We start from the raw sequence: 27,587 nt of genomic DNA on the forward strand, positions 1-27,587 counted from the left end.
TACCACCTGCTGGTCATTTTTTTTTTTTTTTGTGATAACTGCCATTGCTTTAAGTGACCTCTTTATGTCAGAAGCTGCGTAAATATGTTTTTGAGAGTAAAGGACAAAGGATTAAAAAACAATTTCACGTTTTTGGGTTTGAATGAGTTAATTGATATATTTCATCATTCTGCCCTGGTCCCCTGAAGTCAATCATCACAGCCTTCTTACTCATAAAACTTTTTTTTTATTTTTTTTATTAAGAATGACAATAAGGTGCTGGAGAATTTTCCCACACAGAACATTCCGGACATTTACAAGGCGAAGTCCAAAAGGAAGGAAGACGGGCAAGACGGCAAAGGACAAACATTTGTGTACAAGATGAACAAACAAATGAATTAACCTTCCCATTCCCGCGCTTTGTGCAAACAAACAAACATCCTTGGAGTCCTTTCAAAATCCTTTTGTTTTGTGTCCTCCTTTTATCCCACCTGCTTGGAGGTTACACAATGAAAGCGTCTCGCCGACTCGCATCGCTTTGGCCACGACAAAAAACAAAAAACAAAACATTGTGAGCTTAAAACCACAACAAAAGTGACGTAAACAGCCTTTCAAAGGCCTCGAGACCCGCCCGGTGAGGCTGGTGACCTTAAAATAAGTCAAAACATAATCAACACATAACATGAAAAACAATTCTTAAAAAAAAGAAAAAAAAAGAAACATAAGGTTGGCAAAGGACCTAGTTTAGGATAGAAAATTCAATTATTTTTCCCTTTTATTCCCCTCGACACAATCGTCACACTTTGGCAGCCTCAATCACACGCACACAAATAAACAGCATCGTTAGCTTAAAACCGCAACAAAAATGATACAAATAATTTTTAAAAGTTCCGCTAAGACAAACAACCAATCCCAGAGCTCAGCACGTTCATGTTAAAATAATAATAATAATATTTACAACAGAATGTGTCTCTTGGCTGCTGGCTTGTCATTGGGCAGCTCAGTGGCGACGTCCATTTTGTGTGAGGCCAGAAAAACAAACGTCAGTCAAACAAAATGGCTGCCTGGAAACAGGAAGTCTTCTCCGTAGAGTAAACGTTGATTTTAAGAATCCTCGCTGGCAAATAAAAAAAAAAAAAACACCGCTGAAGTCCCTTTTCTTTTCGCTGCCAGGGTTTTGTGCAACAAAAAGTGCTCCGCTATCGTCCATATTGCGTCCGTCCCGCTACACAGAGACAAAGACGTCCAGGTAGAGGCGGTCGTACGACTCTCGGAAGAAGAGGATGAGCACCAGGCTGAAGACGCACGAGCCCGTCAGACACCAGTTCAGCCAGGACAACTCTGCGGACGCACACAAAAAAGAACAAAATCAACAGGGTTCATGTTCTGACAACAGTCGTGACAAAAACAAGTTGGGAAGATTTTTTTTGACTGAAGATTTGTCTTCCTCTTCTGGTCGTGTGACATGGTGTAGCAATTTATATACTGTAATGTGACTTTTCATTACATGCTTCTGATGCAGACAAATTAACATACGCAAGTGATTGACGCTTCTCTCACAAAGTTTTTCCAAGGAGAGAAAGAAAAAAAAAAAACGCATGTGAGCTCTCAAAGGGGAGCGAGCGAGTGAAGATCTTTGAAGACCTCGGCAGTCTTTTCGCAGCGGCTGCACGTCGCTCGCTTCACACGGGCCGGAAAACTTTGTCACAATAATAAGAAATATGGAAAATAATCGACTAAAGGAAGCGGCGTAATTATCCGGCGTGCTGAATAATTCTGGTATTGAGAGGAAGGCATTCGGTAGCACAACACCTCCGACCGCCTCCGCTTCCTGCCAATCCTCGACGCTGCTTTGTATTCGCGCCGGCACGCTCGGCTAAACGACAAGGAATAAAAGGGCGGCGGGAGCAAAGAGAAGGGCGACGAGGTTCGCCGGAGGTTCTGGTCACGAGGATGAGAGCGGAGAGGCCGAGCGTGACCGTGACCGGGTTAAGATGGCCGCTGAGGGGGGTTCGTGGAGCAGGTGGATTGTTTCCAATATCAAGAGCAGGCGCACGTCACCCTGAGGATTTTTTTTTTTAAATACAAGCGCCTCACTCATGGGGTTGAAAGGAGGAGAGGAAGGTCAGGTGGTTGATAGGCTGGCAATTAAAAGAGAGGCAAGGTAGGAAATGGAGGAAAGTTTGGTCAGTAGATAGGTAGGTAGGCAAGAAAGATAAGTAGGTAGGTAAGTAAAACTAGGTAGGTAGGTAGGTAAGACTAGATAAGTATGTAGGTAGGAAGGTGGGTAGATAGGAATGAAGGTAGGTAGGTAAGAGTAGTTAAGTAGGTAAGTGGTAGGTAGGGAAACTAGGCCGGTAGGCAGGTAGGTAGGTAAGACTAGTTAAGTACGTAGGTAGGTAGGGAAGACCAGGCAGGTAGGTAGGTCGGTAGGTAGGTCGGTAGGTAGGTAGGTTTGTAGGTAGGCAGGTAGGTAGGTAGGTAGGTAGGTAAGACTAGTTAAGTACGTAGGTAGGTAGGGAATACAAGGCAGGTAGGTAGGTACTAGGTAGGTAGGTAGGTAGGTAGGTAGATAAGACTAGTTAAGTAGGTAGGTAGGTAGGTAGGTAGGTAGGTAGGTAGGTAGGTAGGTAGGTAGGTAGATAAGACTAGTTAAGTAGGTAGGTAAGTAGATAAGACTAGTTAAGTAGGCAGGTAGGTAGGAAGGTAGGTAGATAAGACTAGTTAAGCAGGTAGGTAGGTAGGTAGGTAGGTAGGTAGGTTTGTAGGTAGGTAGGTAGGTAAGACTAGTTAAGTAGGTAGGTAGGTAGGTAGGTTAGTAGGTAGGCAGGTAGGTAGGAAGGTAGGTAGATAAGACTAGTTAAGTAGGTAGGTAGGTAGGTAGGTTTGTAGGTAGGCAGGTAGGTAGGTAGATAGATAAGACTAGTTAAGTAGGTAGGTAGGTTTGTAGGTAGGCAGGTAGGTAGGTAGGTACGTAGGTAGGTAAGACTAGTTAAGTACGTAGGTAGGTAGGGAAGACCAGGCAGGTAGGTAGGTCGGTAGGTAGATAAGACTAGTTAAGTAGGTAGGTAGGTTTGTAGGTAGGCAGGTAGGTAGGTAGGTCGGTAGGTAGGTACGTAGGTAGGTAAGACTAGTTAAGTACGTAGGTAGGTAGGGAAGACCAGGCAGGTAGGTAGGTCGGTAGGTAGGTAGGTAGGTAGGTAGATAAGACTAGTTAAGTAGGTAGGTAGGTAGGTAGGTAGGTAGATAGATAAGTAGGTAGGTAGTAAGACTAGTTAAGTAAGTAGGTAGGTAGGTAGGTAGGTAGATAGATAAGTAGGTAGGTAGGTGGGTAGTTAAGACTAGTTAAGTAAGTAGGTAGGTAAAATCTCAAAGGTAGGACGGGAGATAAAGCGAGGGAAGGTAGGTAGGACTGTATGGTAGGTTGTTCAGTTGGTAGCTAAATTAGATAAAGTAGGTAGAGAGGTGGGTAGTAAACTAAGATCGCAATTGCAGACGTGGTTGTGTACTGTTGTGGGGCATGTGTGGCAATCTCCTACCTGTACAGTAGAAAGTGAGGAAGAAGAGGAGCAAGCCGGTGAAGAGGTTTCCCAGGAAGGTGACCACGCCACACGTGATGCCTTCGGGGACCGGGTACACCGTCTCGATGAAGAGCTCGAAGAAGATGGGCACGCTGCTGTTGATGAAGATGCCCACCAGGATGCACGACGTGTACAAAATTGCTGCCGGAGGGCGGAAACAACAACACGTTACCAATGATGGCCGTGAACAAGCATGCGCTACACGCATGCTAATGTGGCTAATGGAATGAGCATTCATTGTTTTTCAGTTGAATTGTCTGTTACCATCAATAGCTAGCAAGGAAGTCCCAATTCGACCAAGTGGATGTACAGCCCAAGCTTGGCCAAAGGTAGCATACCTGCGTTGGAGGGGAGGTGCGTGAGCCTGCTGAGGCAGGTGAGCGTGAACCAGGTGGAGGACAACGAGGCCCCGGCCAGCATCAGAACCAGGATCAACTTCAGCATCCCTCGGATGGAGTCCGCAAACCTGCACAGGAAACAAGGAAGCCGTTCACCAACACGTGGATTGATCCTTGGATGCCTGAATTTTTTGATTTTTTTTCCCCCTCTCAAAAATTCTATTTGAAATGATTTCTTTGCCTTTTTGCTTAAAGGAAAAAAAGAAAATGACATTCTTCAAAAGTTCTCTTTGTTTTTTCACTTTTTGAGCTTTGCTTTATTTCTCCTGATACCAAACAAGCAGCAAGTGTTTTTCCACCCTCAAGCATTAACTTCCTTACAAATATAGAAGTTTATTTTTAGGTACACGTATGTCAACATATTTTCTCTTGGCTGCTTTTGGCAGGAATATGTACACTACTGCAAAAAGGTTTTGGATTACTTAAAAATATCAGCCAAAGATGAGGTTTCAAGGCTGAGTTAAGGTAAGTCAGGGCTATATGGTTTATATGCACATTCAAAATAATTCAATTTGTCTTGGCAAATAAACTGGAACTAAGCATTAAAAATGGATGAATCGCCCAGCCCTAATTTCTCCCGTCATTAAACAAGCGACAGCGCTCGTCTTCTCCGAGAGCGACTTGTCTCGCTCATCTTTTTTTTGTGCTTCATAGCTCATTAACGGCAAGCTCGTCTTCTCCGGGGGACGCCGGCTGGCGGAGGATTAGACGCCGCTCTCGAACCGAAGAAGAGACGCTCCAGATAATACAAAAAAAAAAGTAACGAAGAAGAACGTCAACCAGAGAAGCTCATCAAGTGCTACAAGTACTTTGTACAATGAAATCAAGTCTGGGAAATAAAACAGGTTTCCACCACAGGTAACTTTTACCCGGGCCGAAATGGGAACTTTTGGGTTTGAACTGTATCAACTGTCGTGTCTACATTTAGAGATACGCTCAGTTATGAAGAGCCAAATCCTGCTCAGGTGACAATACTTTGGTAACTCATAACTCTCATCATTTTTCCCCATTGAAATGAATTGCATTTGCATTCATCTGTTCAAGGGAATATATATATATATATATATATATATATATATATATATATATATATATATATATATATTCATAATATAGAATGTTTTTATTTTATTTATTTATTTTCGCCCTATTTATTTATGTATTTATTTATTGATTGATTGCTTGAATGGAAATTGTGCTTCTGAAAAAGCAAGAAATTAATTCCAGGCAGAGCATTTGACTGTTTTGCAATACTTTGCCCTAGTATTTAAGCTTACTACAGGAAAAAAAAAAAAAAAAAAAAAAAGATAAAAGATAAAAATCGGCTGACTTTTTGCCTGTTTTTGGGGAGGAAAAATGTTTGAATGTCATTATTGTGTTGTAAATTAATGTGTTTAAAAAGAAAAAAGAAAAAAACTGACTTTTTTTTTTTCCAATCATCACATTTTTGCAATTTTTTATCTATTTATTTTTTTTATTTAATTTTTGCGGATTAATCAGTCAAGCCCTGGGACACAAGATACTATTCGTTAGCTTGTCTATGGTGGTTTCTATTGTTCATTAGCATTAAGCTAAGAGGACACAAAGGTGAAGTTCAATAAAAAAAAAGTTCATTATAATATGTTCTATGCACACCCGCTAGTCTAAACACAGTATTCTGATTCATATTGCATTTGTGGAATATGAATCAAGCAGAAAGATCTACCCGTTTTCAGCCATCTTGGGGGCGGCCATTTTGTCACTTGCTGCCCACTGAAAATAACATCACTGTGCCAAAAGAACACGTGGATTTTTCTGTTAGACTACTGGGGGCAGGTGCATAGAACATATTACTGTCAAGAACATTTTTTCAACTTGAACATCCCTTTTATAAAGCACCTCGGGGTTTGCAGGGAGTGCAAGTACCAAGAAGTAAAAGTTCCCGGAACTTTCGGTGTAAATGTTGAGCAGCTTTTTTTTAGCTTGGGCTTCATTTTAAATCCTGATTTCTTTGCTGAGAGGATCAGGGCGTGTATCAATACCCCAAAATCCCCCAAATCCATAAGCAGCTTACAGCTAACTGATGGAGGCGCACTCAGTTTGATGTGCTCGCTGTCCGCGTGACGTCAAGTTCATCTAACAGCATGAGCACACTTCACATGACAACAACAAGTTTCTTTATGAGTGAAAATGGATTTCGATTGTCCCCTTCTACTGCATAAATGAATCCCTTTTGTTAACGAGTCTCAAACTAGGGTCAGGATTTTACATTTCTAATACAGGCTTCAAACAAGTGTTGCGCTTTGAAATAAGGCTTTCAAGACAGTTTAGTCACAGTTCCAGTGGCTTACCTGGCCATGGCCACCCCGAAGACACAGCCGCCCACCGTGGACCAGAAACCAATCCAGCCCGCGTCAACCTAAGGGCAAAAAAGTGGCCATTTTAGGGTAATTTTGCTCATTTTGGGCGGTAATTGTAATCTTTTTTTTGAAAATTCAGCCCCCAAAGATAGTTTCACTTAGTGTCATAAGATTTGGTAGCCATGTCCATCATGCCAGCAAAGACAGGAAGTTGGCTATTTTGGTGGAAGTCAACATTTTAGGATAATTTTGGTCATTTTAAGGGGGACTTCGAATGTTTTTGAAAATTCAGCCCTCAAAGAGAGTTTGCACTTAGCAACATAAGATTTGGTAAGCATGTGCGTCATTGCAGACCCACAAAAAAAAAGTTTCAAGAAGCTCTGCCCAAAAATGCATAGAAAGTCCGTCATTTTAAGGTAATTAATTTTACTCCTTTTTTTTTTGTAATTGGAAACTTTTTTGAAAATTTAGCCCCCAAAGATACTTTCACTTAGCATCATAAGATTTGGTAGGCATGTCCATCATTAGTAGACCCACAAAAAAAGTCTGAAGAAGCTATGACCCAAAATGCACACAAAGTCTGCCATTTTGCTTTGAAGCAACAACCAATTTTGATCAATTCCAGGTCCTAAGTGGTGAAAGTTAGACTCCCGAGTCTGATAAGCAATCAATTACTTTATGGAACTTTCATTTCAAATGGTACACCGCGTCTTCCTCTTTTGTGTACTATTGGGCATACGTATCAAACAATGAGCAATTATTGTCTTGACAACTCATCACAATATATCGAGTTCATGAAATGTTTCTTGCGAGACTAAAAGCGAGGATGCCAAACTATAATTGCATTCGCCCCAGGCAGCGGCACAAGCAATCCCAGTAATGCATTCAACCAATCCGCTTGGGATCGACTCACACAAACACTGGAAGAACATGCCAAGTGCACCCAAAGAGGTCCACCAAACTTGGGATAACTTTTGACTCCCCCTAGTCCCAGCCGCCCTGCTCTCATCTTTTCAAAAAGTCAACTTGCTGCTCGGGGAAGCTTGTTGGGCTCGTGCGGGAGCATAATAACAAGGGCGGTGGGGTGGGGAGTCCCTCACTGACTGGAGCGGCACCAGTGGCGTTGAAGGCTGCCGTCATGGTTAACGCTGTTTGGGTACAAGCTGTTTGATGTGAGTTGCGCTCGGTGGAACACGTTTGCTGCAGCTTGTAGAGGTAATTACATCCAAGAGGCGCTCAAGGCGACCGCATTCAATATGAACTGCACCTCGACAGGGAGCTGTCTGCGCCTCGCTCCGGGAAGCGGCAATAAAATTGATGGTTGGGAAAATATTTTCAAGTTGACAATGTCAATGGATGGAGGAAACCAGGGATGGGCACTCGACTTTCCTTTCGCTGTTATTCTACGGGAAAATAAATTGCAGCTTTAAGGGCTTTTTACTGCACTCTAAAACGCACCAAATTTGCAGAAGTGTTTATCCTATTTGTGGGAAGTGTAGCCTGGACTCGTACCCCCAATCCACGGTCTCTGTTCGTTTACTACTCGACTACAGAGTGCCGAATCAATTGGATTGTGTTACTAATTGTACTTTTTCTGAATGAAAAAAAAAAGGAACGTAATTCAAAAAGAAAATTCCCTTTTACAGTACTTTAGTGACACCATATGTTGCCTCAAAAAGTCTCAAATTCACTTTTTTGAAACCATATTAAATATACCGACATGCTAATGGCAATGCAGCATCAAACTTAAAATAATTTAATTTAACCTCCAGGATCCCTCGCTGTACACTAGGTGGGTTTCCATCCACCTATTTTTATTCAGATTTTCAAGAATTGCAAAAATAAGCCTAAATGGAAGTGCTAAAATAAACCCCACCTCACCTAAAAAAATGGCTAAAGGCTAAATGTTTTTATGCTTGGAAGGGGTGACTTTATCAGTGTATCGATAAACGGAAAATGCTAATTTAACTTGTACACAACTTTAGTTGGAAGCCTTCGAAGTCCGTTTTAGTAGCTACACGCTATTTGGTAGCCATCGAGACATGGACATAGACACATGTAGTAGACTTACAAAAAAAAGTCTCAAGAAAGCATGACTGAAAAGACAGGAAGTCTGATATTATATTGTTTGAAATATACGATTCTAGGCTCATTTTGGTCACTTCTAGGGGTCCTTTGAATTCTGATGAAAATGAGCTACTACTTTCATTTTGTAGACATGTTTATCATAACAGAAGAAGTTGGCCATTTTGCTTTGAAGTGCCCCAATTATGGTCGTTTTAGAAAAATCCAAGCCTTGTATATTAGATAGATGACGCTAAGTCACCAAATATTCAAATTTTTACCATTGTGTGTGGGCAGAGCACGGCAGCAACGTTTGATGGCTCGCCATAAAACATAAAACTCGAATAACTCAACCCCGCTAGGGCAGATCATAACCAAACATCGATAAATCATTCGTGGTGGGGGGCTTCTTTCCAGTTTAAAGACGCAACGTTGAAGAAAAGAAATGATCTTGCCGGCGCTTTTCACGCCAATAGGTTTCCCCGCGTGCGAGCGGCCTATCGAAATTTCAAGTGTGGCAAATGGAGTGGAAACGACAGTTTTGTGTTGCCTCATTGTCATGCACACGCGCACGCACACAAAGAAGAGGATCAACACTTGGCTCGCAAATTGTCCTCCGAGGGGACGGCAAGATGGAAAACGCCGCGCGCGGCGAGCAGTGACCGAACATTGTGACAAAAAAGCCTGAGGCAGGGAGCCATCATGAGTTATTTTTTTTCATTAAAACTCAAGTGCGCGAGTATGTGATGGAGTGTTATTGTGTGCACATGTCGGCGTGTTTGTTTTCGGAGGAAAGACTAAAATTGCAACATGATTTTTCAAATATCATCAGGACAATTGTAATATTGTAAATATGTTTAACTTTAAAAATAGAATAAGGCTGTATTTTGTAGGGTACAAGTTGTAATCATATGACAAGAATGTTTTTACTATTACGAGAATGAAAATAATTTTTACAAGAAAAAGTCATATTTTGAAAAAAATTTAACAAAGATAAAGTTAATTTCTTTTTATTTACGGAGAATTTTTTTATTTATTTATTTTTTTTAATGAGAATAAAAACTTTTTTAAATGGGAGAGAAAAAAAAAAAAAAAAAAAAGAGACTCATACTGTAAAAATTTGAGTGGAAATAGACATTTATAACAATAAAGTCCCAAAAATGTAATTGTGTGGTATTTTTTTAAGCATAAAGTTGTAAAATTTCTAGGGGGGAAAACAGATGTTATGGGAATAAACTCATAAAAGTTACTAAAATGAAATCAGAATTTCATAATAAACATTTGTGACAAAGTTGTGACGTTATGAAAATTAGATTACCTTTTTTTATAAAATTGAGGAAAAAAATATGCATTTATAAGGATAAAGTTATAACATTCACAAAATGAAATTGTATTTACATATGAGTAGAGTCATGAAATTGTGTGGGTGGAAAAAAAAAAAGTAATAAAATTATCAAAATGAAATTGTAATTTTTTTTAATAAAATATAGTTTTTCTGTGGGGGGTTATAAAATTACGTGTGAAATTATATTGAGGGCAAAATAACAATTTATGAAGATAAAGTCATAATGTTACAAAAAATTAAATACTAATTTTATAAGAAGAAAGTCATAAAATTAATTGGGGAGAAAAAAAATCCTTAATGTTGCAAGGTAAAGCCACATTGTTGGAAGGATAAAACTGCAAAATTCCAAAATTATTATTAAAACTTTATGATGGTGGAATTTTTCCCAAGATTTAAACTTTTCCTGTTCAAATATATTTTATTGTCTGGGGGGAGCAGACAAATTCATACGAGTGCGCGTACTTGTGTACCTGGCTGACTTTGGCCGGCGTGAGGATCATGTCAAGGACGCCCGCCCAGCCGGCGATCACTCCGGTGGGCACGGCGTAGGCCAGCGCTATCATCAGGAAGCGGAGGTTACTACAGGACACACAAAAAATCATCATCATCATCACGCAAACTTCACCACTTCTGTGTTAAAGGCAATTGTTGCCATACATGGGAACAAACCGGAAGACCTGAGAAAATGCAAACAAATAAAAATCTTATACTGGAACCCTTAGACTGGAGTTTGAAGATGGCTGCAGCGGATATGCGGTTCGCATCACATCCATAATGAAGGAGCCCAGACAGTGTACAAATAAGACATCAAAGCCAGTAGCCAGTCCCGGCTGAGGCAAACAGCTTTAGGCAACAACACGCTTGTGAGCTGCGGGCTTGTGAAAGAGCTCAAATCCACTCAGCTTACCACAACAACTACACACACACAGAATCAAACACACAAGCACAGTCAAACACTAACACACGTGTAACACACGTCTCATTGTTTCGGTTTCACCCGCCCGCTTCATTGTCATGCTGTCGGCGTATGGAAAAGAATCGCAAACGTGGACGATCCGGTGTACCGCGGAAGGCCTCCCGGAGCGCCGAAATGTCACATGCTACACTTCCTCATCTTTGAACTGCTAAGCGCTAATGGCTAATCAGCCCCGTACAGCTAGCTCCGTAGCTAACCGAAAAAGGCTACAGGGGCAAAAATTTTCAAAAAACTGAAACGTTCCCTGGAAATGACCAAAATGAGTCAAAAATGTCAGCTCCATATAAATCATGTGAAATTGTTTGGAGTAAATCAGCACGTTTGCTTGATGTATGACTTGAACAGGTGTCAGTCCGCCGGACATTTCCGCTGACGGGATTCCAGCCTAATGAGCCTCCCGTTCGTCAAACGCTTCCAGCTGATGGCATCTGCAGAGTTTTAATTACGTGGCCGAAAAAAATCGCGACAGGGGGGCGTAAAGTTATGGTTTCATTTTAATCAAACGCAAACAGCACCGAGCTACGGGATTGATGAGACCACCGCCGCCCCCGTGCCTGCCTCCCACCTCCCTCGCTGTAATCACTTTAGCTTTGAACCTTGTCATGGTGATGCATTGATCTCCCCTCGGGTCCGTCAAGGACGAATGGCACTTAGCTGATGACACGTCCGGCGGCTCCACGAGAAGGGAATCATGTCCTGGTTTGCTTTAGCTAACAGCTAACTAGCATCTGCTTGTTTGTGTTGGAAAATCCAGCCCCAAAAGCTAATTCCAGTTAGGAACACAAAATTCGGTAGGTCAGTCTGTCATGAGTAGACCCACAAAAAAGAAACCATGCAGAAAATAGAATGAAGTGTACCATTTTTATTTGAGCTGGAAATTTTTTGTTCTATTTTTTGGAAAATTCAGTGCCTGAAGCTAATTATGCTTAGCATCATGGAATTTGGTACTCACCTGTAGAATGAATAGACCAACAACAAAAGGCTCAAGAAGCCATGACCCAAAATATACTGGAAGTATATTTTGCAATTTGGTGGTCATGTCCCTCATTAGTAAACCTATGAAAAAGTCCAAAAGGGCTAAGGCCAAAAAGACACAGGAAGTGTGCCGCTTTCATTTGAAGGGACCATTTTTAGGTTTACGTTGGCCATTTCCAGGGATTTCCCCCCTTTTTTTTTTTTTTTTTTAATTCATCCTTTGAAACCAACGCTACACCGCACCATGATATTTGGTACTCAATTTTATCATGGGCAGACCTAAAAAAAAAACAAAAAAAAACAAAAAAAACAAAAAACAAATAAGACTAAGAAAGTTGGCCATTTTGTTTTGAAGTGTCCATTTTGGGGTCTCAACTCTCTACGGCAGGGGTGGCCAAGTTCGGTCCTCGAGAGCCCCGATCCAGGCTGTTTTCCATGTCTCCCTCCTTCAGCGCAGATGAATCTAACGATCATCTAATCAGCGAGCTTTGCAGAAGCCTGATAAACGATCCTGATCATGAATCAGGTGTGTTAGTGGAGAGAAACATGGAAAACAGGCTGGATAGGGGATCTCCAGGACCGAACTTGGCCACCCCTGCTCTACGGCCATATCCGGGGATCATTTCATGACCAACTCGTCCTAGAATTTCTCCGCAAGTCAACTCCATCAAAATGTTCAGGTAAACTTGTTGACTTAGCACAGCTTGCGCCTGCATTTGGGTTACGTCCTGGTATATTTACATGCCAGAATCCACGCTCTGAGCTCGCCACTTGGAGGTTTGATGCTGTCTGGCTGAGATAAAAAGCTGCCTGGAAGGCTGCCTATCACCGGCGCCAAGCTGGATGGCCTGGATTAGTTGGCCTATCTTTGTGTGAAGGATGAAGATCACTTGGTCATTCATCCAAAAGCTCCTGAGCCCACTGGGCCCGCAGTGAAGGTATTTCTTCACAGACCGCCATCGCATGTCTCCAGCGCTTTGATCCATGGCCGAAACCTCGGGCAATGCCGCTTCCTTGTGAAATTGCCTCGGCGGAAAACGAGCCCTTGAAACTTTTTTTTTCAGGGCTACACATGTCGGCTGTGTTTTAAGGGTGGACCGACACGTGACCCACATGGACCGGTATCATAGGTCTGTAATTAATCTGAAGGGGAATACGGCAGCCTCTTTTGATTAGGACCTCAGCAGATGGCGAGGGGCTTCGTTAAAGATTCAATTGAATTCAACAGGCACAGGGCTCCATCATATTCACTTTCTACTTCAGACATGTTGCAAAAGCACTCAAAGTAGCCCCACCCCCCAAAAAAATCAAATACAAAAATATTAGACAAACAGTTAAAATCTAAGAAAATGGCAAAAATATTACATGCTCATTTGAAAAAATGTAGAAAACCAAATGTGTAAAATAGGAAGATAAGAAATATATATATATTTTTTAATTCAAAGATAACGTGATGAGGGGGAAAAAATACTCAATACAAAATTTATATTAAAAAATACAAACAAAATAGACAAAAATACTGAATTACTAAATACTAAAATTCACAAATATATTATGAAAAAAAATACTTAAAATTCAAGGAAATAAAAAAAAATCTTACTTGAAAAATCAGAAATTCTAAAATACAAAATATTAAAAATATTGGGGGCAAATCTTTCTACAAAATTTTAAGCAAAAAATACAAAATATTAAGACCTAAATACAAAAAATACAAATGTATTAGCCAAAAATAACATTAGATAAAAATACTAAAGATACAGAAATATTAGATTACAATACTAAAATATTAGAAATAGAAATGTTTTACTTGAAAAATAAAATTATGTATATATACACTGTATATATATATATATATATATATATATATATATATATATATATACACACACACACACATACAAAGCAATTATTGGACAAAATAAAAAAAATAATGCACAGATTAAAGATTTTGCCCTAAAATGAGAAAAAAAAAGTTTGGAAAATGCAATTAAGTATTAGTTTAAAAAAGGTATTGTAGTAAAAAAAAAAAAAAAAAAAACTGAAGTCAAAAATATGAAAGATGATAAGTAGAAACAATATTCACCTGAGCAGTCTGCAGATGCTGCTCCTGTAGCTGAGCCTCTGGCTAGCGGCGGCCACGCTGGGGGGAAGTGGCGGCCGCGAGGGGAAGTAGATGAGGACGGCCACAAATAGCGCAGCGATGGCGGCCAGTTCTGGAGGGGGAGCGGCCAGACGTGAACATTTATTTGCTTGTCGTTTGGGGAGCAAAAATAGTGTTTTAATCACAAAAGAATTTTTGTGTGGTTTATTTGGATAAATGTTTGCGATCGCTACATTTACACTATATGTGAGGCATCCCAGTACCTTATAGTCTAGTTTAACCTCTGCAAAGAACAACTAATAAGGAGCAGAGACGTCTCCATGTGTAATGTATCCATATGTCTGTATTATACTGCTCCCTGGTGGCCAAAGTGTGAACAGCAGAAGGAGCAGAACATTGCCCACTGAATTGAAGCAAAAAAAAAATTGGCACAAACTGTTTAAATTTCTTTACTTTCTAATTAATCATGTCACCAACGCTCTTTATCTGACTACAAATTACAATTAAAATATTTTTGATGATATTTTTGAGAGACTGACGTTTTGTTTTGAGAGACTTTCAACACAATGTCGCAGAGTGTCTATGTTGTTTTTTTGTTGTTTTTTTTTGTTTTTGTTTTTCAGCGTCCTGAGGCGACCTCCAAAACTTTGAATGAGTGACGTGGAATTAAGCTGAAAACAAACGTCAGCCTCCATCGTACGACAGCGCCACATGCTTTTAATTTTCTAAATCATTTAAGCATGACACTCCCAACAATCTAGTTTTTTTTCCAGCTGCCTGCATGTGGAGACTCCAAATTGGCTTCTTTTTTTTTTTTTGCGCGTGTGTGTTATTTTGATTGTATTTGTCCCCTGACGCGACACTGATGCGCTATCGATCTTAGGCGGCTCATACCCGCATACATAACCAGCTGGATCTTCTCCCGGATGACGCGGTCCAAATCGGGCGCCGGCGCCGACAACGACACCCGGTGGCCGGCCGCTTGGGTGCCGTTGGGGGCGGGCACGATCAGGGGTCCCGCCACGTAGGCGGCGGCTCCGCCTAGGTAGGAGAAGAGCGAGGCCACGGCGGTGGCGGTGGCCCTCTGGTCCGGGGCGAACCACGTGGTGGACAGGAAGGGGCCGGCGCTCATGATGGTGGGGCCGGCTAAACCGTTCAGGAGCTGACCGGCGTGGATTAACCTGCAACACCAAACCAAATATGGCGTTTCAGTAAAAAAACAAAAACAAACAGGCAAGTTAAAATCCTTAAAATAGCCTTTTCTGGAACAAACATAACATTTTCAAAGTCTAACGTAGCTTTTGTGAACACATACACTGTTTTAATATATATACAGTACATTGAGGGTCACTTGGCCTTAGCCGAGTAGATGACATTGAAGTTATTACTTTTGATAAATGAAATGTCAAGCAGGTGCACTGGTGTACCTAATGAAGTGACCCGTTGGTGCGTATGAGGTCATAAAATGTGGAGAGGTAAGCTGTCTGCATCAAGGCCCGTTCTAGGCCAACAAACAAAAGATGTTTCCGGTGAACGGCGCCCTGGCAGCAGCAATGGATGCTCACTCGGGCTTTTTGTCTCTGTTACAGTGACATCTACTGGTCAAAATTGCACCTGCAAGTGATTGGCATCATATTTTCAACATTTGCGTAGTAAAAAACAAATATAAATACTGAGATATGAGGAAAAAAATATTAACTATCAGATGAAAATATATTGGAAAGTATTCAAAAATATTCAACATCAAAACAATTTTTATTGTGGTCAACAGTTGCCCTTTTATTGGCACAAATATGACATTTTGGTGATTTTGTTCGAAGCCTCTTTACACCCAAAAAAAAAATATATATATATTACAAACTAGTTCAGGATTATTTGCTGAAAAAATATTACTAATATTAGGAGTTAAAAATAGGGATGTTGGATACTACTTTTTTCAGACCAATACATGAACGAATTTGATTAAAACTACCAAATATATATTTTAGTGCTGGTCATTTTTGGGGAAAATAAATAAATAAATAAAAGTAGATTTTGAAAGAACAACAAAACAAAAAAAGGTAATATATATATATATATATATATATATATATATATATATATATTATTTTATTTTATTTTATTTTTTAAGGAAAATTGCATAAATATTGAATAGAAAAAGACAAATATTTGGAAAAGTACAAAAATACGAGCCAAAAATACATGGAAATTTGCAAAACTAAAAAAAAATATATACCAAGAAACAACAATATTCACTATCAAAATACATAATATTTTAACAATATTAAGTTTTTGTGGCCATTTATTGTGTTAGCATGTCGTTACCTGGCAAATGCTTCGCCCACAATCGAGTCGTCCGTTAACACCTGCGACCCGTTTACAATTAGCACGCAAATGAACCACGTCAGCGATTTTTCTTGTCATCTTGCAATCTGTCGCTACAAGGCCATCTTGTCCTCGCGTCACGCTGGGGTCAATCCCATCATGCACCGGGGCGCCAGCGGGTGCAACCTCCAGTTTTGACCTTGGTCTGAGTAGACCAGAGCGGCCGATTTTGGAGGCGACGACGTTATATTGATGATTTCAATTAATTGCAGTATAAAATGATTGGTACTGTACTGTAGCGATAGTTATTCAGAATTCGCAAAATGTCCACGGCACGCTCGGTTACCTGAATGAGCTGGCATATAATGAATGTCATCGTGCCTCTCGGCCCCAATTTCATTGTGTCCACCCATACAATCACAATAAAGGCTTTGTATTCTCCTAGTCCATTCTATTATTTATGGCAAATGCCACAGTACACAAGAGAAATCGATAGAGCTTCCAAGTAGGCGACGACCACAAGTGACTTTAGAACATATCGATGAACAAGTCCAAACAAAGAGCAGAGTTGTTACAATTCACAGTCGCCTTGGCAGTGTTGGGAGTTTGTTAAGGGGCCTCGCCACCAGCGTCACGGGACACAAGATGGAGGAGGAGGAAGAGGAGGAGGATGAAGATGAGGAAGGAGAGGAGAATCAAGAGGATGAAAAGGAAATTGAGGAGGAGGAGCTGGCAGGTAGAGAAGGCGGAGGAGGAGACTTACAAGCGCCGCAGAGCCGGGTCCGACAGCGGGATGCTCCGTAGCACCGCCCCCAGCAGCATTAAGAAGGCCGACAGCAGGAGGGACACCCGAAGACCTGCAGGATGCGAGACAAGACATGATTAGAAGACAAGAGTCTACGGGCAATATCGCATATGAACACACCAAGCATGTTTTTATGTAGTTATTAACAACATATCACATTATCGTCATGTGTGAATGGACCAGAGAACTTTGACCGTGACTGGTTGCCGTCCTGTCAGCAACAGCTGCAAGCCATGTGAGGACTGCCAAACTTCCTCATTTTGCGTCTTTCCTTACTCGCATGTGGAAGTGATCTTTTGCACGCACATTTTAGGAAACTCTCTCCATTTCCCTTATAGCATGAATAGCTAGAAATTATGACTTATCTCACACACGAAAAAAAGAAAAAGTCTTGAAAAGCCATGCGGTATAATTTATAAGTAGTCTGCCATTTTGCTTTAGACGGAAGCGGCCATTTTAAGAGTCAATTTGGCCATTTCAGGAGTACATCAAATGTTTTGAAAAATTCACCTCCCAAAGTCAGTTACACTTTGCAAATATGAAATTTGGTATATCTGGCAATCATAGGAAGATTTACAAAAAAGTCTCATGCCAGAAAAGATGCATGAAATGAGCCATTTTGGTTTAAAGTGGCAATTAATTTTCCACATCATTTTGGTCATTTCAAGGGTTGCTTGGAATTTTTAGAAAATTCAACCCCTGCCTGAAGCCAGTTTCACTAGTCCACAAAAAAATAAAAAAAATAAAAATAAAACCATGCCCAAAAGCAGACAGAAAGTCAGCCATTTTGGTGTGAAGTGGTCCATCATTTTGGTCATTTTCAACTTGAATCCAAATTTCAACATTTTGTGTCTGATTGCTAACAAATGTGAACCTCAAATATGAGACAAGTAGGCAATTTTCAAAACATTACGTTTTGGGTTTTGCATTTGGTCAGAGCCTGGCGTAAAATTCTGACGACCGCCATAAACCCAAAACTCAAACAGCAGCAAGGTCAGAGCTACCCTGAAGGTGCCTTTGTTTTTTGTTTTTTTGTTTTTTTTTTGGCGAGTTCAACTGGAACAGCTTGAAAAGACCCTCAAGAGTGAGTTGAACCGGAATAGCTTGAAAAGACCCTCGAGACGCGAGTGGCACAAGGAGCACTTAATGGCATTCCGACAACACACTCACATACTGTATTGGAGGTCAATGTAGGACAAGAGGACAGAACACTGAAGTAGACATTCCTTAAACATGCGGATGAAATGGTTCATGGTTTAAAAATAATTCATCACAATATTTATGTATTTTTATTTTATTGTTTTCTCATGTTTGTGTATTTTTTTTAATGTTTGTCTGATATTTCTACATCATTTTCTAACATTTTTTTTGCGTAATAGTATTTGTCTGATGTATATTCCGAGTAAATATCTTTTTCTCATGATATTTTTGCATTGTCTTTTTTTATTAAAATATTTTTGTGCATCTTTCATCATAAAATATTTCTTTATCTGGTAAATTTGTATTGTTTTCCACATTATTTAAAAATTACAGGACTGTCTCAGAAAATTAGAATATTGTGATAGAGTCCATTATTTTGTGTAATGCAATGAAATAAACAAAAATGTCATACATTCTGGATTCATTACAAATCAACTGAAATATTGCAAGCCTTTTATTGTTTTAATATCGCTGATGATGGCATTTTTGTTTTACTCAGTCTGAGGAAATATTCTAATATTTTGAGATAGGATATTTTGAGTTTTCTTAAGCTGTCAGCCATAATCAGCAATATTAAAATAATAAAAGGCTTGCAATATTTCAGTTGATTTGTAATGAATCCAGAACGTATGACATTTTTGTTTTTTTAACTGCATTACAGAAAATAAAGAACTTCATCACGATATTCTAATTTTCTGAGACAGTCCTGTATTTACTATTCCTATTATTCCTATTATTCCCATTATTTATTATTATTTTCTGCTATTTTGTTTACTTTTTGAGTGCATTTTATCAAATGCTTAGGCATTTTTTGTATAATTTTTAAATGTGTGCATTTTTCTATTACTGTATATGAACAGTTTTCATCTATTGTTTTTGTACTTCCTTATTTTTGGATCATGTTAGCATATTTTTGTATGTTGTGTCATTTCAAATATTTGTATTTTTCTTATACTTGTATTTTCCATTGAATATTCTTGTCAAACTTGATTTGATTTTAATATTTTTGTACTATTTGTAAATAATTGTGTCCAATATCTCGGTATCATCTAGTTTCATTAATTCTTTAACTTTTGTATTATATTGGTTTGTTTGTTTGTTTTTTTAATATTCATGTATTTTCTAATTGAATTCTGTTTCATTCCAACTGTATCCAAACATATCACATACACACCATTCTTCTCACCGTTTATGTGTGTGTGTGTGTGTGTGTGTGTCACACACAGCCAACAATTAAGAACTGTGACATCTGGAGTTTAACAAGGTTCACAACGCCACACTAACCCAATTTACCCCGTCCACTCGCAGTAAAGTTGAGTGCCGACTATGCGGATTTGACAAACTTGTCAGGTGTCTTATTTGACTTGTCTGAACTGACTCCATTGTCACATGAAGAGTTATGCAATTCGACAAATCAGTCACATGGCACTTCCACTGGCGATGACGTGCAAACTATAACAATGTTTCACTGCCTAATTAATACGGTCAAATCTTACAAATGTGACGGGTCTGCCAAATTTGATAATATAACTATATTAACTATTCAGGGAAATAGAGGGAAATTATTATACAGTATTATTAAGTTATTAAAGATTCTGAATTAAATGCATTTAGTTACACTGACTCTCTATTTTACTTATCATCACTTAGAGGTACTAGGATTGTGCAGTATGATTGTGAAGTATGTGATCGGCATATGTCGATCAATGCCTTTCATTGCCAATCTCCCTCAGCTGGTACTTCGCATCCTGCAGCCAACTAAAGTCCAGCCTGTGAACGGTGTAGCTCAACTCAACTCAACTTTATTTATAAAGCGCTTTAAGAACAGACATTGCTGTATACAAAGTGCTGTACATAAACATAAATATCGGTTGTGCAGTAAAGAATAAGGTAACAGAACAAGAACAAAGCAAACATTTTGAAGTGCGTAAATTTTACATCAGTAAATAAATAAGAAGTAGGCAAGTGAATGAATGAATGAATGAATGAATGAATTAATTAATTAATTAATAAGTAGATTAAACATCAGACATCACCACAAAACACCAAAAAAAAAAAAGTCTCATGGTGTGCCAAAAGCCAAAGAATATAGATGTGTTTTAAGACGTGTTTTAAAAAGAGTATAAAGAGGGGGATTGCCTAATATTTAGTGGAAGGTCGTTCCAAAGGGAGGGACCAGCAACAGCAAAGGCTCGATGTCCTCTAAGCCTCCGCTTAGCCCTCGGTACCTCCAATTGTGTCTGGTCTGCTGACCTGAGGCACCGGGCAGGTGTGTAGGTGCAAGAGCTCGGCGAGATAAGGTGGGGCAAGACCATTGAGAGATTTGAAAACAAATAGAAGAATCTTAAAGTGAACTCTAAATTTCACGGGCAGCCGGTGAAGAGAGGTCAGGATAGGTGTGTTCCCTCTTGCTAGCACCAGTAAGGAGACAAGCAGCAGCATTTTGGGCAAGCTGGAGACGCTGGAGGGAGGACTGGCTGATTCCAAAATAAAGCCGAGATGTAACAAAGGCATGGATTACCGTTTATAAGTGCTGCTGAGATAGGAGATTTTTTACCTTAGCCAGCTGCCTAAAATGAAAAAAAGCTGGATTTGACAACAGCGGCAATTTGCCGGTCCATTTTAAAGTCACTGTCCATCTTGACAGCCAGGTTTGAGGCTGTTGGCTTTAGATAAATCCCTTCTTGATTTCCTGAACACTGCTCGGGCACGAGGCAAACCAGGCAATAATGCTGCCATGAGGAGCTTTCAAGCAGCTAACCCATTTGATCAGTATCAGGTGATCTTACTCAAGGATAATCGGTATCGGAATCAGCAGCGTAAAACCCTGATCAAAACACCCCTATCTTGTCTTATCGACATCAATGTCTGCTATATCAGTCTCTATTTTACTTATCATATCTGTAAGGAAATGTGCGCAATCACAACAGTGGAATCCCTTCCTAGAACTAAAAAATAAATAAATAAATATTTAAGTATCGATAAGGAACGTGAGGTTATCACCCGTCACTTGCTTAAAAGTTCGATAGGGTGTAGTTTGTTACATTTGTGTTCACAGTGTGTACTTCTATTTAATTTACTAGAGAACGTGCAGTCCCACCCCAAACTAGTTTAACACTAAATTGAATTGCTTTGAAGTTATATTATTACAACTGATATCGGTGTCGATAGTGGTTATGGAGATTGTTGCTTGTTTTGTTTGTTGACATATCCAATATGCTATTTGGCTATCTAACGACATTTGTTTATCAATGTTTTACCAAATCGATACATTAACATTGACAATAAAGTCAAACGATATCTAATCGTGTTTTCCGACATTAACATTGACATTGACATTGACAGTCCGAGCTCACCTCTTTTATCCATCAGCCACATGAACAGCAGCCACGGAACGAAGCCCACCGGACCCCACAAGACCAGCACCGCGATGTCGGACTTGGTGAAGCCGAACGCGTGGGCGGCAGAGTTCTGGATGGGCCCCCAGAAGTTCCACACCATTCCCTGCATGAGGGCCAGCAGGGAGAAGAGGCTGAGGACCAGCCATCTTCGGCCGTACACTCGGCTGTTGACGGGCGGCGGAGTTCTCGCCGCGGCGTGGGCCGGCGCGAGAAGCGGCTCCCTCTCGGCCTCGGTGCTCGAAGCGGCACCCATAGTAGATCACCGTGAGCTCGGTTCCGAGTCAATTCCGCTTGTTTTCCGCGGAAGAGAACGTTGTGTACCTTCAGTTCCAGTCGCTGGCACAAACGAAAACTGCCGACGGCTATGGAGCGTGATTGCGCATGTGCATGAGATCGGGTTTCCGCTTTGGAAACTGTGGCTCTTGAGCCGCCATTTCAGCTCGCATTAAAAGTTTTACGTACGGCGGCGCGGCCACATGCCCGGAGCCAAAATGGAGCAGTTTCACAGACACAGCGCGTGACGGGCGAATTGAAAACGAATACGTCACAGTCATGTGAGATTTGTTTACTTCCGCCCACAGATTCACTGCACGTGCCTAGAACGGTGTGTTCCTTATTTTCTTTCCAAGATCTTGTATTCCTCAAGTTACTTAGCTATCCAACCGATACGGTGTTAATATAGTGACTTTTAAAGTGAAGATAAATGTGTTCTAGGTGATTTTGATGCTAACTAGCTTTCCATTAGACTGGTTGGTAACGTGATCAACTGCAGTTATTCCAATACCTTTTTCTTGTATGTAGTTTGACGGGGATCGAGAAAACAAAATAGCAATAACAACACCTATTGGAACTTATAAATAACTTAGATTTATAAAGTGCCTGCCTTTCAAGGAAGCCAGTGACGATTAACCTACTTAACTTGGGAGGGTGTACAGTAGACAGAAGAAATAAAAAAAACCCATCATACTATCATTTATGGAGTTCTATTTCATCCCTCACTGACCACCAGCGGTACTCAATGACATCAAAAAGCAAAAATATCACTAAATGTGTGTGGAATGTGCATGGTGACATGCTAAGGTGACACACTACATTGCTAGCATGACTTATTCATGATGGACTATTGCCAAAAACGAAATTACCGGTTTGATGTTGTACTTTTTGGAACGTATAATCAATTGAAACATAAGCGATCAACTTTTACCTACTGACCCGAAATAACTGGCCAAGAAAGTATAATATTCTCCTTTGCTAATGAGCTCCAGCCTTTGTGTGTCCCCACGAGTGTGTGGCGATGTGCATGAGCAAATGATTGACATCCGTCAGTCGCACCGCCTAAATATGCTATCATGTTTGATGATAAAACACCAAAAAGCCCTGACCTAAAACCCACTATAGACTGTGTGTTGCAGGCCATGGCCACCCACATCCCGGCCTTCAGTCCTGAAGAGGCCCGGAGGATTGTGGATCATCTGCAGCAGCCCGCTGTCTTCCTGAACATGACGCACGGCTGGCCCGTCCTCGGCTGGACCGCAGAGAACCTGCACGAACGTCTCGGGGACAAAAGCATCCGATTCCGCTTGGGGAGAAAAGAGGAGACGAACTGTAGGGGGTGAATGAATGAATCAACTGGCACCTTGCACAATGGAAATAATGAATATGAATTTCCTTGCTCGGTTTGTATCCACAGTGCCTCAGTTTGAAACTCAGTGCTGTTACGTGGAAGCCAGCATGGGTCACTTCCTCAACTGGCTGAAAGGTGAGGCGGGGGAGGATGTGGGCTCTTTCTGTGACTACCCCCGGTCTCACTTCTGGGCCTACGCCGACTACAAATACATCGCCAGGATGTTTGCACACCAGCCCGACATGTTTCAGGTATACACGATCCTCGTAAAACGACTTCAATGCTCAGTGCACATAAAATACAGTACATCTACATCAAATAAAAAAATGTTGGCCTTGGCGGAGGTCTTGGCTGTTCTGACTGCCCTTCTGGTTATGGGGATGTGTTGCAGATATTATGCAGGAACTCCTTGCCCAGAAAAAGCAAAGTCAAAACATTGTATGCATATCAATGAGAATGCGAGACAAGATATAAATACAGTTCATTATTTCCTCTCTTATTTATATATATATATAGCATCGTTATTAAAAAGTTCCAGGTGGCGACAGGATGTCAACGGAATGATAATCCTGCCTTTTCCCCACTCAATCTCTTTTTTTTTGACATTTTCAATTAAAACGTGCAGCTTCTTCTTGCAGATAGACATTAAAGGGTGGTCACACACGCGCGGCAGCATTTTATTTGGCAGATTAATTTTTATAGCGTCGGGCACGTAAATGACATCGTGTTGAAATGTGCCTTCGGGCGACATTGACCAGTCTGCCGTTTACTGACAACCGCTTGTGTGTGTGCTAATGGCTTCGTCGTCCATATGTGGGTGTGTGCAGGATGTAAAGTGGGAGGCGTTCGGGTTCGAGGGCCGTAACGGAAAAGACAGCACGCTGTGGATCGGCACGGAGGGCGCCAACACGCCGTGCCACCTGGACTCTTACGGCTGCAACTTGGTGCTGCAGGTGCAAGGGCGGTAAGACTGCGTGGTTGATGCCTAACCTCTGCTTTCGAGTGAGCGCAGTCAAAATGATGCCGAAATGCTTCCGTCATGATGCTGATTTGAAATCAATATCAATACACGCTTGGTCTACTCTCTTTGAACACTGATGGACAGGTTACTTTTAAAATGATTGCTTTTTTTTAATGAAGTCTGGTGACTTTGTGTGACACCTTTGGGAACTGACATTGGATGCAACTGTTAAAAATGGCCGCTTTGCATAACGAATACACGCCAAGTAAGTGCACAACTAATTGTTTATCATTTCTGAATAAAAGAATAAGCTGTTTGGAAACTGGATGGATGGATAATAAAAAAATATTTTAAAATAACTAGGCTAACACATTGCTTGTTATTTAGGCAGCTTAGTGAAGCCTTAAGCGTGTGTTCGCCCCCTGGTGGTTGGCTTACTACTGCTTGAGAAATTCATCAGATACGCAAAACCAAACACATTTTAGCGTATTGTGCAAACGCACACCTCTTACTTGTTTGCTTGCAGGAAGCGCTGGCACTTATTCCCCCCGTCGGACACGTCCAAGATGTACCCGAGCAGGATCCCGTACGAGGAGTCCAGCGTCTTCAGCCGCGTCAGCGTCACGCGGCCCGACCTCGGCAGCTTTCCCGCTTTCCGGCATGCCGCCGCGCACGTCGTCACGCTGCTGCCCGGACAGGTCGCTCTACCTATAATTAGCTTAGCATTGTTAGCATCCACACTTGTAGCTACTTGCGCATTAAAATGTGATATCATCAAGTCATCTTTATTTAGATGATAAAGCTAAACATACACATAAAAACAAACATGCACACCAATGTAAAAACACACATATGCTTACAAATACACTAAATATATACACAACACAAATACACACACTGGGGTGATTTGTTGTGTATTGGTCCTTGCACACGAGTATAAGGTTGTGACTGTGTCGTCTTTCGATTGCACAACGTTCTCTCTCGTGTTTCATCTTCCCTGGAAGCCGACACCTTGTCAGGGTATAAAGTGGGCGGGGTCAAGTTTGGGTCCTGCCAATCCACTGACTCACCACCCATTCAAATTTTGACCAATGACCTCTGTGACAAAACAAGGCCACGAGTTTGCCTGTCATCATCAGCATTGCTATTTAGCCAGAGGTGCAATGCTACCATCTGGTGGCCAGAAAGAGGAAGTGCGGTCAATCACATGGTCGGGCCTCTTGCTGTGTGGTCAGGTTCTCTTCGTGCCCCGACACTGGTGGCACTACGTGGAGTCCCTGGACGCCGTCACGGTCAGCGTCAACTCCTGGATCGAGCTGGTGAGCCGCACAAAATAATGACATTTCTTATATTATCGATTTATTAACTGAGCAATGAATCGATTCCCGTGCAGGAGGACGATCACGTGGCACGTGTGGGCGAGGCCGTGACCAGGACGGTGGTGTGCGCCATAAAGAGAGCGCAGGGCGATGACGAGCGCTGGCTCAACCCCACAGAGGTACTCGAAATTAACGTTTAATCAGATTCAAATCAATGTCGCGATTGTGACCCACAGAAAAGTCTTAATTAAGCCATCAAAGTTATTGTAGTTAGCAAATACTAACCAAAAAAAACTAAAATTGAAAAAACATTTTTATCTTGTACTCGACAAATACTTCAGATATTTTTAAAAAGCTAAAACTAATACTAAAACTAATAAAACAAAACTAAAGCATTTTTGAAAAAACAAAATGAACAAACCTGCCCTAAAAATTAATTAAAACAAGATTAAAATATTAGAAAAAAATATAAAACACAAAAGTTTAAAAAAAAAAAAGAAAAAAAAACTATATAAAACAAAATTATAATTTTTTTTGATCATGCAGTAAAATGTACAGGAAGTCTGCCATTTGGCTTTACAACTAAGACAAAAAGATTTTTGTATAATATTCGTAAAACAATTTATTGCTCACGTTTGTTTAAAAAAAAAAAAAAAAAAACATGAGAAGAGGACCTTGAAAAAATAATTGCATATTAAATCACAATATTGAGGAAAAAAAATTGCAATTTGTTGTGGTCATTTTTTTTTTTTTCTACCCAGGTACCATGAGAATAGCTCCCCCTGCTGTTTGGGGGGCGGTATGAGTGATGATATTATTATTCTTTTTTATTTATTGTTTTCACTCACTCACACAAACATTCAGACAAATCAACATGGTCTCCCAGGTGGGGAAGCGAACCCACGCCAACCGGCACCGAAGGCAAGTGACGGTTCCACTCTTCCACCCAGAGCCCGTATGGGTGATGATATCACCATATTAATTGGACTTATATGACATCATCATCCTGAGCAATGTGATTGGTCAATAGTTTGTGTGCACGGATTGTGACTTAAACATCTGGTGATCAATGACAATTATGTCCACAGGAGGGCGTGACATCCCATAATGACAACATGCAGTACATCAACTTGGCTTTGCGGGCTTGCGCTCGGCAACGGAAGACCAAACCCACCTTGGAATCCAAAGACGGTCGTCACCCGAAAAAACGCGACTCAGGTGGACGCATCCGAAGCCACGCCCCCTTCGGACCGTGTCTACTTCCCGTCCCCCGTCTTCCGCGACCGCTCCAAGATGGCGGCAACGGCATCGCTCCCGGTACGATGGACGAGGCGGCCGTAAGCACGGACGACCTTTTGGAGTGTCTGCTGCATCCAGATGTGGTCGCCATGGTTACCCAGCTCCTGTTGGACAAGCAAAGTAGAACGCAGTTACTCTGAGAATAGACAATCTGATGCGGTCAGATGAGTGCAATTACCTTTATGCAAATGAGGCAACATCAGAGTGAAAGATGTGTTGAAAGTCAGCGCCTTGTCTTCAATAATCCAATCAGGGCGGATGTTTGTTCGTCTGTGTTGGGGTCACGTCCTTCATCGTAATTGCATTTCATGCATGTAAACATATTTGTTGCCTAGCAACGGGACAAATAACTAATGAAGACAAAATAAGGTGTGAAGGTTTCGGTGAGCTCTAGTTTCTTTACTTTTTGTACACCGATAGCTGTTCTAATGACATAAAATATTGTTGGATTGTTACTTAAAAAGAAAATAAATGGTCAAAATTAATTCACCGATTTATTTATTTTTTTTGTTCAAGAAAAAGTCAGAAACACCTGAGAATAAAGTTGTATCTTTTCGTGAAAAAAAGTAACTGATTAGAATGATTGCAGACTTGTTCAAGAAATAAAGAAGGCAAAACATTTTTTGTGAAGTCAAACTGATGACATTAAAGCTGTATTTGTTTGATAAAGTCTCATTTTTTTTCCCAGAACAGTCTGACTTTTTTTTTTTTTTGCATTTTTTTAAAGTAAATAAATTAGGATTATGTGGATACAGTTGCAGTTTTTCATGAGAAAAAATTGGCCAAAAAATAAATCAAAAAGCTCAAACTGTTGAGAATGCGTCTTTTCTGTCAAGTTTAGAGGGAAAACGTTTACCAACTGATGACAATAAAGTTGTCTTTTTTTTTTTAGGAG

At 40.6% G+C, this 27,587-nt stretch overlaps 2 protein-coding genes across 4 annotated transcripts; one reads left to right on the forward strand and one right to left on the reverse strand.

The window, feature by feature from the left end:
• Positions 1-220: 220 nt before the first annotated feature.
• slc49a4 (solute carrier family 49 member 4) lies at positions 221-21,977 on the reverse strand. The gene is made up of 9 exons (XM_077537080.1): positions 21,445-21,977; positions 16,847-16,940; positions 14,653-14,939; positions 13,741-13,870; positions 10,177-10,285; positions 6,289-6,356; positions 3,899-4,026; positions 3,519-3,701; positions 221-1,320 (listed from the first exon to the last, which is right to left on the reverse strand). Exons 1-9 carry the CDS (start codon positions 21,740-21,742, stop codon positions 1,205-1,207), a joined length of 1,413 nt encoding a protein of 470 aa, XP_077393206.1. The 5' UTR covers positions 21,743-21,977; the 3' UTR covers positions 221-1,204.
• On the forward strand, positions 21,928-27,382 carry hspbap1 (hspb associated protein 1). Of its 3 annotated transcripts, none has more exons than XM_077537081.1 (8): positions 21,928-22,093; positions 22,902-23,094; positions 23,180-23,364; positions 23,941-24,077; positions 24,601-24,772; positions 25,310-25,393; positions 25,468-25,572; positions 26,482-27,382. In XM_077537081.1, exons 2-8 carry the CDS (start codon positions 22,905-22,907, stop codon positions 26,830-26,832), a joined length of 1,224 nt encoding a protein of 407 aa, XP_077393207.1. In that variant the 5' UTR covers positions 21,928-22,093; positions 22,902-22,904; the 3' UTR covers positions 26,833-27,382. The 3 variants fall into 3 exon arrangements, with proteins under 3 accessions (XP_077393207.1, XP_077393208.1, XP_077393209.1); XM_077537082.1 differs by having other exon boundaries at positions 22,050-22,093; positions 22,888-23,094; XM_077537083.1 differs by lacking the exon at positions 21,928-22,093 and having other exon boundaries at positions 22,968-23,101.
• The last annotated feature ends 205 nt before the right edge of the window (positions 27,383-27,587 follow it).

Source organism: Festucalex cinctus, chromosome 11, assembly GCF_051991245.1.
Source record: "Festucalex cinctus isolate MCC-2025b chromosome 11, RoL_Fcin_1.0, whole genome shotgun sequence".
NCBI lineage: Eukaryota > Metazoa > Chordata > Actinopteri > Syngnathiformes > Syngnathidae > Festucalex > Festucalex cinctus.